General features: G+C 39.8%; 1 protein-coding gene across 2 annotated transcripts in view; it reads right to left on the bottom strand.

Moving 5' to 3' along the window:
- Positions 1 to 3,602: 3,602 nt before the first annotated feature.
- The window catches only part of Rora (RAR related orphan receptor A), a 99,855-nt gene continuing 89,872 nt past the window's right edge, over positions 3,603 to 13,585 (bottom strand). For both annotated transcript variants that reach the window (XM_028771313.1, XM_028771314.1), the window contains exon 10: positions 3,603 to 13,032. In XM_028771313.1, the coding sequence (XP_028627146.1) occupies positions 12,868 to 13,032 (165 nt within the window). In that variant the 3' untranslated portion in view covers positions 3,603 to 12,867. The remainder of the gene's footprint in view (positions 13,033 to 13,585) is intronic.

Genomic DNA, 13,585 nt, shown 5'->3' with positions numbered 1-13,585 from the left:
ATGTTTTCTATGGTATGTTTCACTATGTGCTGCATTATGCGGGCCCTGGGTGGAACAAAAGGGACTCCAAAATAATTGCTCGTTGGAATGGTGATTTCTTTCTGCATGTGCCTAAATATCTCAGAGAAGTTGATTGCAACAGCTAATGTAGAGAATGAACCATTTTCTCTTTGTCTTTAGGATTTCGGGAGTGTTTTACTAGAGGAATAGGTTGAGAATGGTAGAAGCTACAGGGATGGAGCTAGGTCTCAGCCACAATGAGTTAGGCTAGTAGTGAAAATAATTTTGTCTTCTAAGTGAAAAATAATTGATAAAGCAATTACTCCTCCCCAAAGAGAAAGTCACCTTAGGGTAGAAATGTGATCCCAGAGTTCCCTCAAGTGGACAGAAACACATGGTTCCTGAGAGATGACTGTGTTTTATTGGAATCAATTATTTCACTTTCCAAGGAGAAAAAAAGAAAATTCAGATTACAATTAAATTCAGAGACACCAATTTAACTGTTTCTAACATCAGAACTCACCGATGCCAGAACAAAGCAAACTTCTCCTCAGCCCACAGCTGGAGCTAATAATCTCTGAGCATGAGGCCTCTGTACCTCCAGGGTTGGGTATGGGTATGTGGGGGTGGGGCTGGCAGAGGGAGCGTTGGTGTGATTCCTCTGGGGTTCAGGAAAAATCTCTTAACAAAGCACCCTCCTCTTACAGTTGTAGTAGGTGCGAAATAATTGTTCATGTTTATGGGCTGCAGTGTGATATTTGGATAAAGGTGTTAGCATGAAGTTGAACTAATGAGCTTGTCCATCATTTTGCTCATTTGTGTTGGTAATGGTCAAATCTTCTTATTTCCTTTGAAATGCAAAATGTTGTTGTCAACTGCAGTTGCCCTACTGCTTGCTATAACATCAGCACAGCAGAGCTTTCTCTTCTTAATCTAACTGTATTTTTGGACCCATTTATTCATCCTTCTACTCTTATTGTTGTTTCACTGGTGGCTTCTGTGACCTTAATAGCCATTTTTGGACTGTGGCATTGAACACCACTGGACTACATCTCCAGACTTGTGTTCCAAAAGAGAAGATGCCAAGGTGCTAAGCTGTACCACAGCAGTGGCCTCCCTGGCACCATGGACCCAGCCTGGTATTTTCACAGGCCTGTTGGGAGAAACTGAGACCTTGGTCCCTGTGCACTTGAGCTGTGTGCACATTAGATTTCTACATTCTGAAGCTACTCAGCTTCATTTTTTTTTTTTCTGGAGGTCAGGGGGAGCCTGGTAACTCCAACCAGACACTAAAACATTCTTGTGAGCAGGTTTTACTGGCTGGTCCGTAGCTGGTGCTTTTGCTTTCTTTCCTAGAGTTTATTCTTCACCTGACATTTGCTCTCCTTTCTGCCTTTCCTGTGTGATCATTATGAGGAGAAGTCTAAGAAATTCTTTTTGTATTCCCATCTGAATGCTCTCATGGGCACTGTAATTATTGTTGTAAGCAGAAGGAATTTAGATATGCATTTGGATGAGGTCTAGAGGTGACCGATTACAATTCTGAACTTTTTCATTAGTTCTCAGTTTCCTGAGACAGCAGAAGGGAGGAGCTGTAGCTGTCCAGGGCAGTGCTGTAAGACAGCACCATGTGCGTGATCTTCCCCTTCTTGTTTGCATACTTGGGAAGAAAAAGATGGAGAATGATTTTCTTACATGAAGTCAAATTTCAGACGAATTCAGATATTTATGGAACATCTCTTGCTTAGTGTAGTGCGTGTCTGTGTGTGTCAACACACCAACACACTTTATTCTGGCTTCAGAATATTTTATGTGTATGTAGTCACAGCTGAAGCAGGAGGATACAGTGAGCCCAAGACTACTCAGATATATAATACGTCAAACAAACAAACAAGCACAAACAAAACCCAAAAACTTAGGACCTAGGGAGATAAGAAAGTGCTTGCCACTTCAGCATAAGTGCCTGGGTTTGATATCTAACATGAACATAGGATTCCCAATGTGGTGGTACACATTTATTATTCCATTGCTGGGGAGGCAGGGACAGAGGACCTATGGGGCTCTCTGACCACTCAACCTAGTCTACTTCATAAGGCCCAGATCCCAGTGAGAGCTCTTGTCTCAATAAACCAAGTTAGATAACTCCTGATGAACACACACACACATACACACACACACACACACACACACACACATATGTATACATATACATTTACACTCTCTAAGAGTTTTCAATATTTTAAAAATAATTCACAATAATTTTGTTGTACCATTAAAATTATGTGATACTCATCAGATGTTCAATCCATGGTTTACCCTAAAGTGATCTACTGAAGGGAAGCCTGAGAGTGGGGTTGGGGTTGGGGATGGGGCAGTAGCAGTGCAGGTCACACCAGGCTTTGAATCTTGGGCATCTTTTTAGCCATGCCATCTCAATGGCTTCTGATGCAAAGATGAAAGTATGATGTACATTCAGGACTTCATTAGTGACTATTTCCAACAGCAACTACTGATGCCTAGCCATTGTCTGCATGGTCACACTTCGTCCTGTACTGTGGTGGCTTGAATGGGAATGGCTCCTACAGGCTTGTGTATTTGGATGCTTAGTCCCCAGGTGATGAACTGGAGTTGGTAAGGATTAGGAGGTGAGCCCTTGTTGGAGCCGTTGTGTCCGTGTTGGAAGAGGTTTGTGGCTGGGGGGTGAGCTTTAAGGTTTCAGAAGCCCATAGCAGGCCCTGTGTCTCTCGGCCCCGTGCCTGTGGATCAGGGTGTAAAGCTCTCAGCCACTGCTCCAGTGCTGTGCCTGTCTGCTTCCCACCATGATGATAATGAGCTAGTGCTATGTAACAGTAAGAAAGCATCCAATTAAATGCTTTCTTTTGTAAGAGTTGTCTTGATCACAGTGCCTCTTCACAGCAATAGACAGTGACTAGGAGGGTAGCTTGTATTGTTGCACTGACTATTCTCTTTCCTTTGCAGAATTAAAGCGAATGCATTTCTTTTTCAATGACCAAATAATCAATGCGTCTGAGGCTTGTAACATCACCAAATACCTGGAACTTGACAAAATGCAGATTCTGATTTACTAGGTCTTGGGTGGAGTTTGGAACTCTTTTATTTATTTATGTATTTATTTGTTTTTAAATTTTCTCTAATTTTATATGTATGAATATTTTCTGTGTATGAGTGTTTCCCTGCCTGAATACACATGTACACCACATGTATGTTTGGTGTCCATGGAGACTGGAAAAGGTAGTCCTGAAACTCAAATTAATAAGCTACCATATGGGTGCTAGGAACTGAATACAGATTCTGTTCTATAGCAGCTAGTACTCTGAATCACAAAGCCATCTCTTTTTGTTATTTTGTCTTTTTTTTTCTCCTTTCAGAGCTGAGGACCTAACCCAGGGCCTTTGTGCTTGCTTGCTAAGCAAGTGCTCTACCATTGAACTAAATCCCAAACCCCAACTGAGCCACCTCTAACAGTGCAGGTGGTGCCACTGTTACTGCTCTGTGGACCACTATAAGACCATCATAGAAGGGAAGATACAATCAGAAGAATATACAGTGCCACTCAGTAAGGAAGAAATGCCAGACAAATGTTCCATTAGAAGCTGGAGTTTTATTATAGGATAATAGCACACAAAGCACATCTAAAATTGATGTGTTCAATGCACTTTGAATAAAGGTACTGTAATGTTAAAGGTACAGTTTCTAAGTACAATATAACAACATCCATATTAGAATGAAAATTGGAGTATTTAAAAGACAACATTAAATCTCTCTTTTTTTTACAGCTTGTATTTACAAAATGAATCAAAATATTTTTTCTTTAAATTCAGGACTCAATAAAATAAGCAGCTGGGAATAAGCAATCTACCACTGTAGAGAGAACTGAAAAGAAAACCCAATATCAGTGAAAAGTGGGATGAGCCTCTAGGAAAGATCATTAGCAAAGTTTTAGGTCCACACTATGGATTTTAGGAATCCCAGTAAATGGTTTGCATTTCTAGTGTGACAGAAAAAGAAGCTTTACATCCTGTACACAAAAGAGACAGCAGCTTATTTATAGGTTCGGCATTGCTGCTTTCAAACTTTCACGACTACTCACAGCAGGCCAGTCTTGTCACTTGTAGAGTTGTGTGACATTTATGTGCTTGATCCTGGAGACCCCCACACAAGTAGACTCAGCATTTCATGTCCCCTGGAAGGACAGTGTGACTCTTAGACTTGGTTGTAATTGTTAACTGTAAGACTCTGCATGCTTTGTCAGTTTGCCAAAACCCCCTGGGTTGGGGAGTGTTTTAGTTGTGGGCACACCTGTCATTTTAAACAGTTATCAAGTATTGACATTTGCTGGCCATGTGCAAGTTCGAAGAGAGACAAATCTCTGCCCTAGGGAAACTTGGGATACTAAACTGTGCAAAAACCAGTCAATCTGTCCATCAAACAAACAAAATGTTTCAATCTCTCTTTGAGCTAGACAGTTAAGGAATGGCATGATTGCATTAAAAGAGATTTCTCTCTAAATTATAACAAATTCACTTTAAAAAGTCGATTGTTATCAGCTTTCATTAACCACCTGATTGCATTGATAATCAAGGGAATAGCAATAAAAATGGAAAATGTCCAGCATGGTGGGTAAGTACGCATTGTGATGCGTGGGATCCACTGACTGTGACTTGAGAAGTTATCACCTTCAGTTACAAAATGTGCAATAAACAGAAACATTTGCTCTACGTTTATAAATTGCTCAAAAATCTTTGCTAAAGATCTTACAAATTCAGTAATATTACAGAACAATTCTACTCAATATTTAAGAAGGCTAATTACACCCTTAGTTAGATATTTGATACTTTAACAATGCCAATCGGTCTTGGGGAAAGATGTCAGAGGGTTTACTTAGCTCATTATTAAACAAGTTTTAAAACAAAAGTCCTCCACTCAGTTCACAGAACTGGTTGTCATAGTAGAATATCATCCCTTGGTGAATTTACAGGATAGCCCAATGTATATGCTTATACATCTCATGACTCAGATGAGGTGAATGGCCTAGGGTCCTATCAATCTGCCATGAATATTCTACATATTATCTATCCTAGAAGTTAAATGTCCAGTCCAGTCAGGGGCCAATTACAGAGTTCTCAGTAAGGGAAAAAAGGATCTCTCCACTAAACAAAATTGTTGCTTTGGGATCAAGGCCTATCAAATTTTTCTCAGCTCAGGAGATGTGATGAGGAGTTGAGCAACACACTTAAATAAGTGGTAACAGTTTTTCATATCTATACTTATGAACAAACTTACCCAACAGATGTCAAATATCCATACTAAGGAAGTAATTTTATCCTAATTAAATACACTCTAGAATAATTTATATACTGATATTATGTATTTAAAGAGAAAAGCATGTCCCAAATCTAGCACTCTGATACAGTTGCCAGTTGGGTACAGGTAGATATATATATATATATAGATATATATATGTATATATATACAAATATATAGTTATACTCAGTGAAATTAACAAGACCCAAAGGTGGTTTTGTCTAGGAATAAAAGGGATTTTTTTTGTTGTTCACAAAAGTAACTTATCTAGCACCACACATCAGAAAAACACAAAAATAGCACACTCTAGTTCTAAACAGCTATGTCTAAAATAGATTATATAGTAAAACCAGTATTACACAGCATATTGTGGATTTGATAAACAGATAAATATTTGCACTGAGTAGGCTGTTTATAATATAACATCTTCTTATCTATACAGAATGAAAGCCAGAAAGTTAACTGTATAGAGGTGTGCAGAACAACATTAAATATTATGACTCAAAAGCAGGGTGAAGGTAAATTTGAAAGAAGAGTAGGAGAGAAAATGTGTACAGGCCGTTACAAGTTCTTAAGTTAATAGTAAATAAGGAATCTGTTGCTTGAGTTGAAGAAAGCAGTAAACAAGAGATTGCATTTACATGCAGATGTCTAAAATTTGTAGTTTTTAAAGTCTATGCACAAAAGTCATTTGTTTTATTGCTTGACATTCAGTTATGGCTAGATTATTTAACCTATTTTTTTTTGTACTTTGGAAACAAGTATATTGTTAAAGGTGCCATAAAAATGGACAACATTGAAAACAGTTTGTAAATAAACCACCCAACACTGCAGTTCATTACAGATTAAAAGCCTTGTCTGGGGTTTGTCATAAGTTCAATATATTGAAACTGGGAAAATATGTTGTAGCTTGAAGCCTCCCATTGGCCCAAACATCCAATACAAAAACTTGTCTCCACAAAAGGAGCACACAGACAATACAGGTACATTTAAAGAAGCAGCCAGCTAATGTCCTACTGTCTAAAACATTCACCACTGTTGTAGATGAGATTTCAAACCATTATGATTAAGCAGAGAATTGGGGATTCAGGAAGATGTGTACAGTACATACAGATTGTGTATGTATGTGTGTATGTGAAGTCATAGTCACTATATTGCTCAAGAAGTATCTGCATTTACATATGCAGTGTGTTCAGTGATTATCATCTTCTTAGAAGTAGTTACTCCTCCACACAAGTCATAATGAATGAGAAAAGGATCATACATGAACACTGGAGAGAAGCCTGTTGTTCTAGGGGAACAACATAATGACATGCACAGCCCATAAAACTAACAGCCAGCTGTCTGTCATTAGCTTCTAGAAGGACCAAAGAAAAAGCATAGGACAGCTAATGAGGCAAAACACACTGGATGTAAACAGAGAACATGGATTCCTTCCAAACATTCATTTCCACTCTCCACATTAGACCCTGGGAAAAGGTGGCTTCTATTTGGATCAAAATATTCTGTCACCCATTTACAAGTAAATAAGCGACTGAATAGTGTTTATTGCTCTAAGTTCTGAGGGTGTGGTCGAGCATACTCTGCCCTCATTCATGGCGGCTTCCTGGTATGAAGCCAGTCTTCCTGTTTGTTTAAAAAAATATTTTGAGAGTATGACAAATTGATCACATACAAGCATACACAGGCGCGTGCGTGCACGCGCGTGCACACACACACACACACACACACACAGTCAGAAGTGCAGCCAATCGCTTTTGAAGACATTGATAGCTGGCCTTCTCAGTTAAACAGCAGTGGGGAGGTCCCTATCATCAAAGCTGGTGGAAGCATTTCATGTGTTAGTGTTTAGGGAATGGAATGAAGACCAGTATGACAGAGAGCAACAATCAACCGATATTTGACTGTTGCAACTGCATTTCTGGGCACATATCTGATCCACAGTTCAAGGCTGTTGTTGTGGGATTCTGAATCACAACTTTATGAGTAAGCAGTGGCCCTGTGATGGTATGTAAAAACGTCTATCACATGTGCATGTCCGCATGGATGAAAGGGGAGAAGGGAGATTTCTGTCACCTCCACAACAAGGTATGAGGTATCAACTGTCACCTGATAATTTTCCATACCTTGTGTTCTCCTACTGTAATAAGAAGCTATGTAGTTTTGCCAAGTGTGTGTTATGGGGCAGGAGACTCGGAACCATTAGCTACAGTGGGTATCTCTGGCTTCATGGAAAGTGTTATATGGGACCATGTGAACTCAACTTCGGTTCAGAGCTGTCACGCCTTTAAGTGAAAGCTATCGTCTGTCATGCAGGGATCAGTTTGTCTTTAAATGAGAGCTCTCTTCCAGGAAAACAAATAAAACCCCCCACTAAAAAAGCTAGGAATTCGGAATAGGAATTGTTTTGCATAGCGGGAGTGTGGTTTGTCCCTTGAGGGGAGTACAGTGAAAACCAAACCCTTTGTTTTCTAGCTCTGAAGGACTCTGTTGTGGGCCACTTCATTGATAGGTCTTCCTGCTAGTTAAAAAAAAATTAAATTCATAACACATAGAATCTGAAGTTGTTTAAAGGTGTGTTTCACAGGAGCATTTTAATTATTAGGGAAACAGCAGATGGGCTGCACTGTGCTCCGATTGGGCTGTCACTTCCAAATTCACCTTCCATTTACACTGCCTCAGGAGTTAACGTGTTTTCAAACACAGGAATTTTGAACTCAACAAGATGAGATGGTGAAGAATTCACACAGACAGACAGACAGACAGACAGACTGACACTTCTCTACAGTTCACTTGTGCCTTGGAGGGATATACCATTACTATCATTGTTTTTAATAGTAAAACCACATTTGTCCCAGTCCACTGGTCACCCTGTTTGAAGAGTTTTACAAGTTCCCTGAGCACAGTGTTTGACTCTCAGCCCAACTCCAGATAACAGGGCTCTGTCCTTGACACCAAGATGGATTGTCACTCACAGTAAGTCAGCCATAAGGTACGGAGTATTATATTATTATTACCCCTTTGTTTTCCACCAGTCAGCACAAAGAACTGTCAGAAAATAGCTTTTTATTATTATTATTAATATTATTATTATTTTAAAATAATAGTACTGGAAAGACATGACTCAAACAATCCGTGTTTGAAACAGTGGCTTTAGGCTGATTATCTGGCTGCCTCTCAACAATAACAAGTGATTCGATCGACATTCCATAGCCAAAAAACAAAAAAGGAAAATAAATCAAAAAAAAAAAACCAAACAAACAAAAAACCAAAACAAACCCAACAACTGTACAAATATGTGTTTTTCCCTGAGGGATCAAAGTACACCCGCAAGTGCTCTATGTACAGATATTGCACTAGGTAAGAATTAAAAGACGTGTGCAAAAAAAGCAACAGGAGAGACGCTTGCATCCTACTGAAACCTCCTCATCAAGGCTTCTGCTAAGTTGCTTTGCATTTTGGAATGTCGGAACACAAACAGCCATCCCTTAGTCTAAAACAAAAAACACATACATCTACTATGGCACATTCAATGAAATAAAAAGTTTTCCAAAGACAGATAGGCAAATTCCATCAAGAAAATAATACAAAGTTTGTTTGTTTGTATTTTTTTTTTTAGAAAATTACATTACTTTCTTTCTTTGTTTCACATTACAAAATCTTTTTTTTTTCTTTACACAAATCACATTTTATTGCAGGAATATTTCTAGTGCCATCAAATATTTATAGAAGGGTTAAAAAAATAGAAGTCTCTCTAGAGTGGTCCAGACAAGGCTTTGTATAGAATAAATCTTTTTTTTTCCATCTTCTAGTTTTGATTTATGTATTTTGAATACATTTTCTTTTCCATTGACACTTAGTAGCCTAGAAGCGGTCTAACATACACACTTCATACACACAGAAGCCACACGCACACAGGCACACACGCTCTCGCCTCCCTTGACCCTCAGCCCACCCCCATCCACTCACAGAGATCTGGTATCCACTGGCTAAAGAACAACCCAACTTAGAAGCAGTGTCTTAAGTCATGTTTTCCATAAGTTAGGAAGGGTGAATCAGGATGTTAAAGACTTCGGGGAAAAAAAAAATCTATGGATTTAACACAAATTAGAATACTGAGTGCTTTAAAACCAAACCAAACCAAACTCAAACTCGCAGCCTTAGCGCAATTTATGGTCTGTCCAAAAAGTGCTTTCAGCTGCACTTTGGGTTTCTGTGTGGCCAAGGCCAGTTTCTCACGATGTTCCTGGATCATTTGCATATCACAGTGACAACGTTCAGATTTTGTACAAAAGCCTCATTTACCTTCTGTAGAAAAAAGTTACTTGATGGCACTCTTGCAGCTGAGCTGACAATATGGTTCAGTCCCCAGGAGACTGGGAGCCTTTAAGTTCAGGCAATTTTAATGGCATAAACTATTAAGCCTCATGATTCTGTGCCATCAACCATCTTGTGACACTACACAAATGGTTCTCACAATCAGGAAGAAAAGAAAAATGCCAAAGTTTTACATCCTGTTCTGGACTCCCCGTGACTCTCACCTTAGGTACAAATCCTAGTGAGTTGTCCTCTGAGTTTCACACAGCATGTCTGGCGCTACAGCTCCATCCCTACAATGTCAGAGGACTTTGCTCTAAAAGCCAACTTCCAGGTTTTCTTTCAGGAAAACCTGGAAGCAGTCACACCGCTCTCTCCTGGTGTGCTGTAAAAGCAATGTCACCATGGCATAGTACTGAGATTGGAGTATCTTGCGTTTGTGTTTTACATAAGTACATACAGAATCCTTCCTGGGAAAATGAATTTCTCTGAAGTTCAATATCACGCTCTCTCTCTCTCTCTCCTTCTCTTTCTCACCCTTAAGAGACTCTCAGCCAGCTCTCCTTCGTTACACGTGGACACTGGAATTGGGTTTAGTTGCTCTTTAGTGCGCTAGCACCTGAGGCTGGTCATATGCAGAAAGCTTTGGTTAAAATGAAGTTAATATATTTTACTAAATCTATCCCCAAATTTAGTGACTCTGAAGATCTAAACAAGAAAGAAAAAACCAAACCCAAACCTCACACCATTCCCTCACACAGGAGAAACAACAGAAAAAAGGGCAAATAAATAACAAAACTGTACTCTCTTCAGAATATAAATACTATTAATCTTTAAAGGAACTATGTTTAAATAAAATTTTGATTTACCCCTTCTTGCCCAAATATAAATACTATATGCTGACCACTAACCTCTCCATATAAACACATAAAATTTTCTATGCTTGTAAGAAATTTAAGTAAATATCACTCCCCTGTTTATGATTAAACCTTTATGTTTTGGGGGAAAAATTTGATGTTATTTAGGCTTCCCCCACACATCTCTATACAAATAATTCCTTGCTACTTTCCAAGTCCCTCAGTAAATAAGGCAGAAAGTCAGTGAAGTTAGAAATTGTGAAGTGCTCTGGGAAGCTGGCCCTGGGAACCCATCAGAGGGACATCAGCAGGAACAGAAATGCTGGCAAGAGTCTAGAAGGACCCTATTGGCAGAGGAAGCAGTTAGGTGTTCATAAAAGCGCCCCTGGCCCTTGGAACACAGAAGATACCCCCTTCTCTACGGATACGGTCTTCGACACTAGACCAGTGTCTTGTGACCAACGTCATCTCCTAAACGCCTCCTAAACTCTCAAAGAACACTTGTTTTTAAGGATTTTTTTTATGTTTGTGTGTGCGTGTGCATGCGTGTGCGTGCTCACAGAGGCCAGACAGGGAAACTGATCTCTTGGGGCTGGAGGGACAGGTTTTTGTGAGTTGCCTGATCTGCTTGCTGAGTTCCAGGCTTTGGTCCTCTGCTAGAGCGGTAAGCACTCTCGACCACTGAATCTTTCTAATCCCAGGGCACGTGATCTTAAAATATGCATATCTATGAACATAAAAAAGCTCCTTCTTCCTTCCACTGGGGATTCTTTTAAAAAATGCAAAATGTATCAATACCTCAGTACTTCTTACCTGAACACAAAAGCCAAACTATCTTCTATATATTTAATAAAATAAATTACAGTCCACAGTTTTTTAGTGAGGATACATACACAACTGTCTGCAGCTGGCACCCCCTTCACTCTGAAGGCATATCTTAAACATAGGAACCAGGTTCAACACTGTCTCTCTCTCTCTCTCTCTTCATTTACTATCTACTGAATACAGAGAACAGCAGCCTAGAATCTGGGACAGCTAGTCTAGGGTCAGTTTACTCTGAGGTGACTTCTTACGGCTCCCAATGCCAAAAACACAAGACATTCAGTGAGTGCTTCCTGTGGGGAGTGTGTTTGCTCCACGTAGAATCTTTGGGTCCTTCTTCTAAACAAGAGCTAGAATCCAGTAAATTTCCCAGCTGCTAACTTGTTCTGAAAGCATCAGAACTCCAAGGTGACACTGCCCCTGTGACTACTGACTTGTTAAGGGAGCCTCTCCTCCTTTACCTCCCAAAGGTAGCCATTTTAAAAACTTAAAAAAAAAAATGCACACATGGTTTAAGCCCACAGCACCAGACACTCCTTCAATTCTGGATGAAGTGTAAACACACCCATTCTCAACTGCATGCAAAACAAAGTATGATTTAGGGAGCAGTCCATTACTAATTCCAAATTTACAGGTGGGAAAAAAATTCAACATGTTGATTTCTGGATATGACCAGCCAGTCTTTTAAAAGTAGTTGGTTTTTTTTTGTTTTTTGTTTTGTAAACAGCAGCATAAATACCTCCCGGCATACCTTCCAAGCCTTCTCAGCTAAACTTGTGTTTCTGGTGTACATGCGACACGGCGACAGTGAACACGCTAGCATTTAATTTAAAGGAAACAAAAAGGTGCAAAACGGAAAGTGCCTTATCAATTCAACAGGAAAAGCTATGCCAGTCACTACATTTTATATTAATTAAAACAATATATAAACAATATCTCTTTAGCTATATATAGTCTTCATGCCCATTTACCCTGTGTAATATATTATAATGCTATTGTTGCGAGCGCTATGGATCCCCTTTTCACGCCATCCTGCTGACCGGCAATAATCGGTGAGAGAAACAAAATCTTCCTTCATGGACACAGAAAAGCAAGCTGTGCAAAGTAACGCCGCAACTCCCGCCATACACACCGGGGTCACCGATTAACGCTGGACTCTGTTGTTACCCGTAAGAGTCTGTGGGCAGTGAGCTATGAGAAAAGGGACTCCTCCGACTGTAGTACCCTCTTCCTGTTTATATGCCGAGGTCAACCGCTCTAGAAGCTGAGACAGAAAAAGGGTCCATATCTGTAGGCATAGTGGAAATCATATGCATGAGCAAAACAAGTTCAGCTTTTATTGGATTTGATTGTTTCCCCTTTGTGCCTGAACCCCGATCACCACAAGATGTCTGTGCAGTGTGTTGGCACTCCAGGGTTGTGCAGGGCCATAGAAAGTGTCTCAGTTAAATGTGTCTTCGTTGTTATTGTTTTATTTCCTTTTTTATTTTCTTTCTTACTTTCATGTTTGTACTCCAGATGTTCTAGAGGTGCTCAGGTGCTACATTTACCCATCGATTTGCATTGCTGGCTCAAATTCTGAAGTGAACAATTCCTTGTATAATGGAGGAAAATGGAGTCGCACAATGTCTGGGTATATTGCTTTAAATGCCATTAGCTTTTCTGTATGTCGTCCACATAGGGCTCTTAACGTAGACACCTTGCATATTAGCTGTAAACAAGAGAAAGGACAGGATGTCAAGGGAGGGCAGCCATGAGAGTGAAAATCAAGGAGTCACTACAACATTGCTTGTCATGGTGAGACACACTTGATGCTGACTAAGCATGCTTCCAGTGGGGGAAGAGATAAATGGTGATCCTGTGTTAGAATGCTTGAAATAGGCCAAATATGTTTAGAAGATGAATAATTTAAGTCAAGGAGGGATTCTTGTTCTCCCCTCCCCCCAGTGCTGGAGCTCATATGGGGTTTTACACTCCTCTCTGTTCCAGGGTGTACCATCTGGAGACCCACTGGCTACCTCTGTGAGAAAGGAAGAGGTCTGCTGATGGAGAAGTAGGTGAGTGGCTGCCCTGGTTACAAAGTCACCACAGCCAGAGAGAACGCTGGATGCAATGAGTGTGAATCGATTCTTTTGTTTTAGTTTTAAAAATTACATTTCTTTCTTTCTTTCTTTGTCTCTCTCTCTGTACACACACACACATATACACACATACACACACACACACATTCTGGAAGTCAAACTCAGATCATTTTGCTATTGCCT

Source organism: Grammomys surdaster, unplaced genomic scaffold (genome assembly GCF_004785775.1).
Source record: "Grammomys surdaster isolate TR1022 unplaced genomic scaffold, NIH_TR_1.0 206, whole genome shotgun sequence".
Taxonomy (NCBI): domain Eukaryota; kingdom Metazoa; phylum Chordata; class Mammalia; order Rodentia; family Muridae; genus Grammomys; species Grammomys surdaster.
Note: the sequence above shows the minus strand (reverse complement) of the source record. Positions and strands in the feature narration are given on the sequence as shown.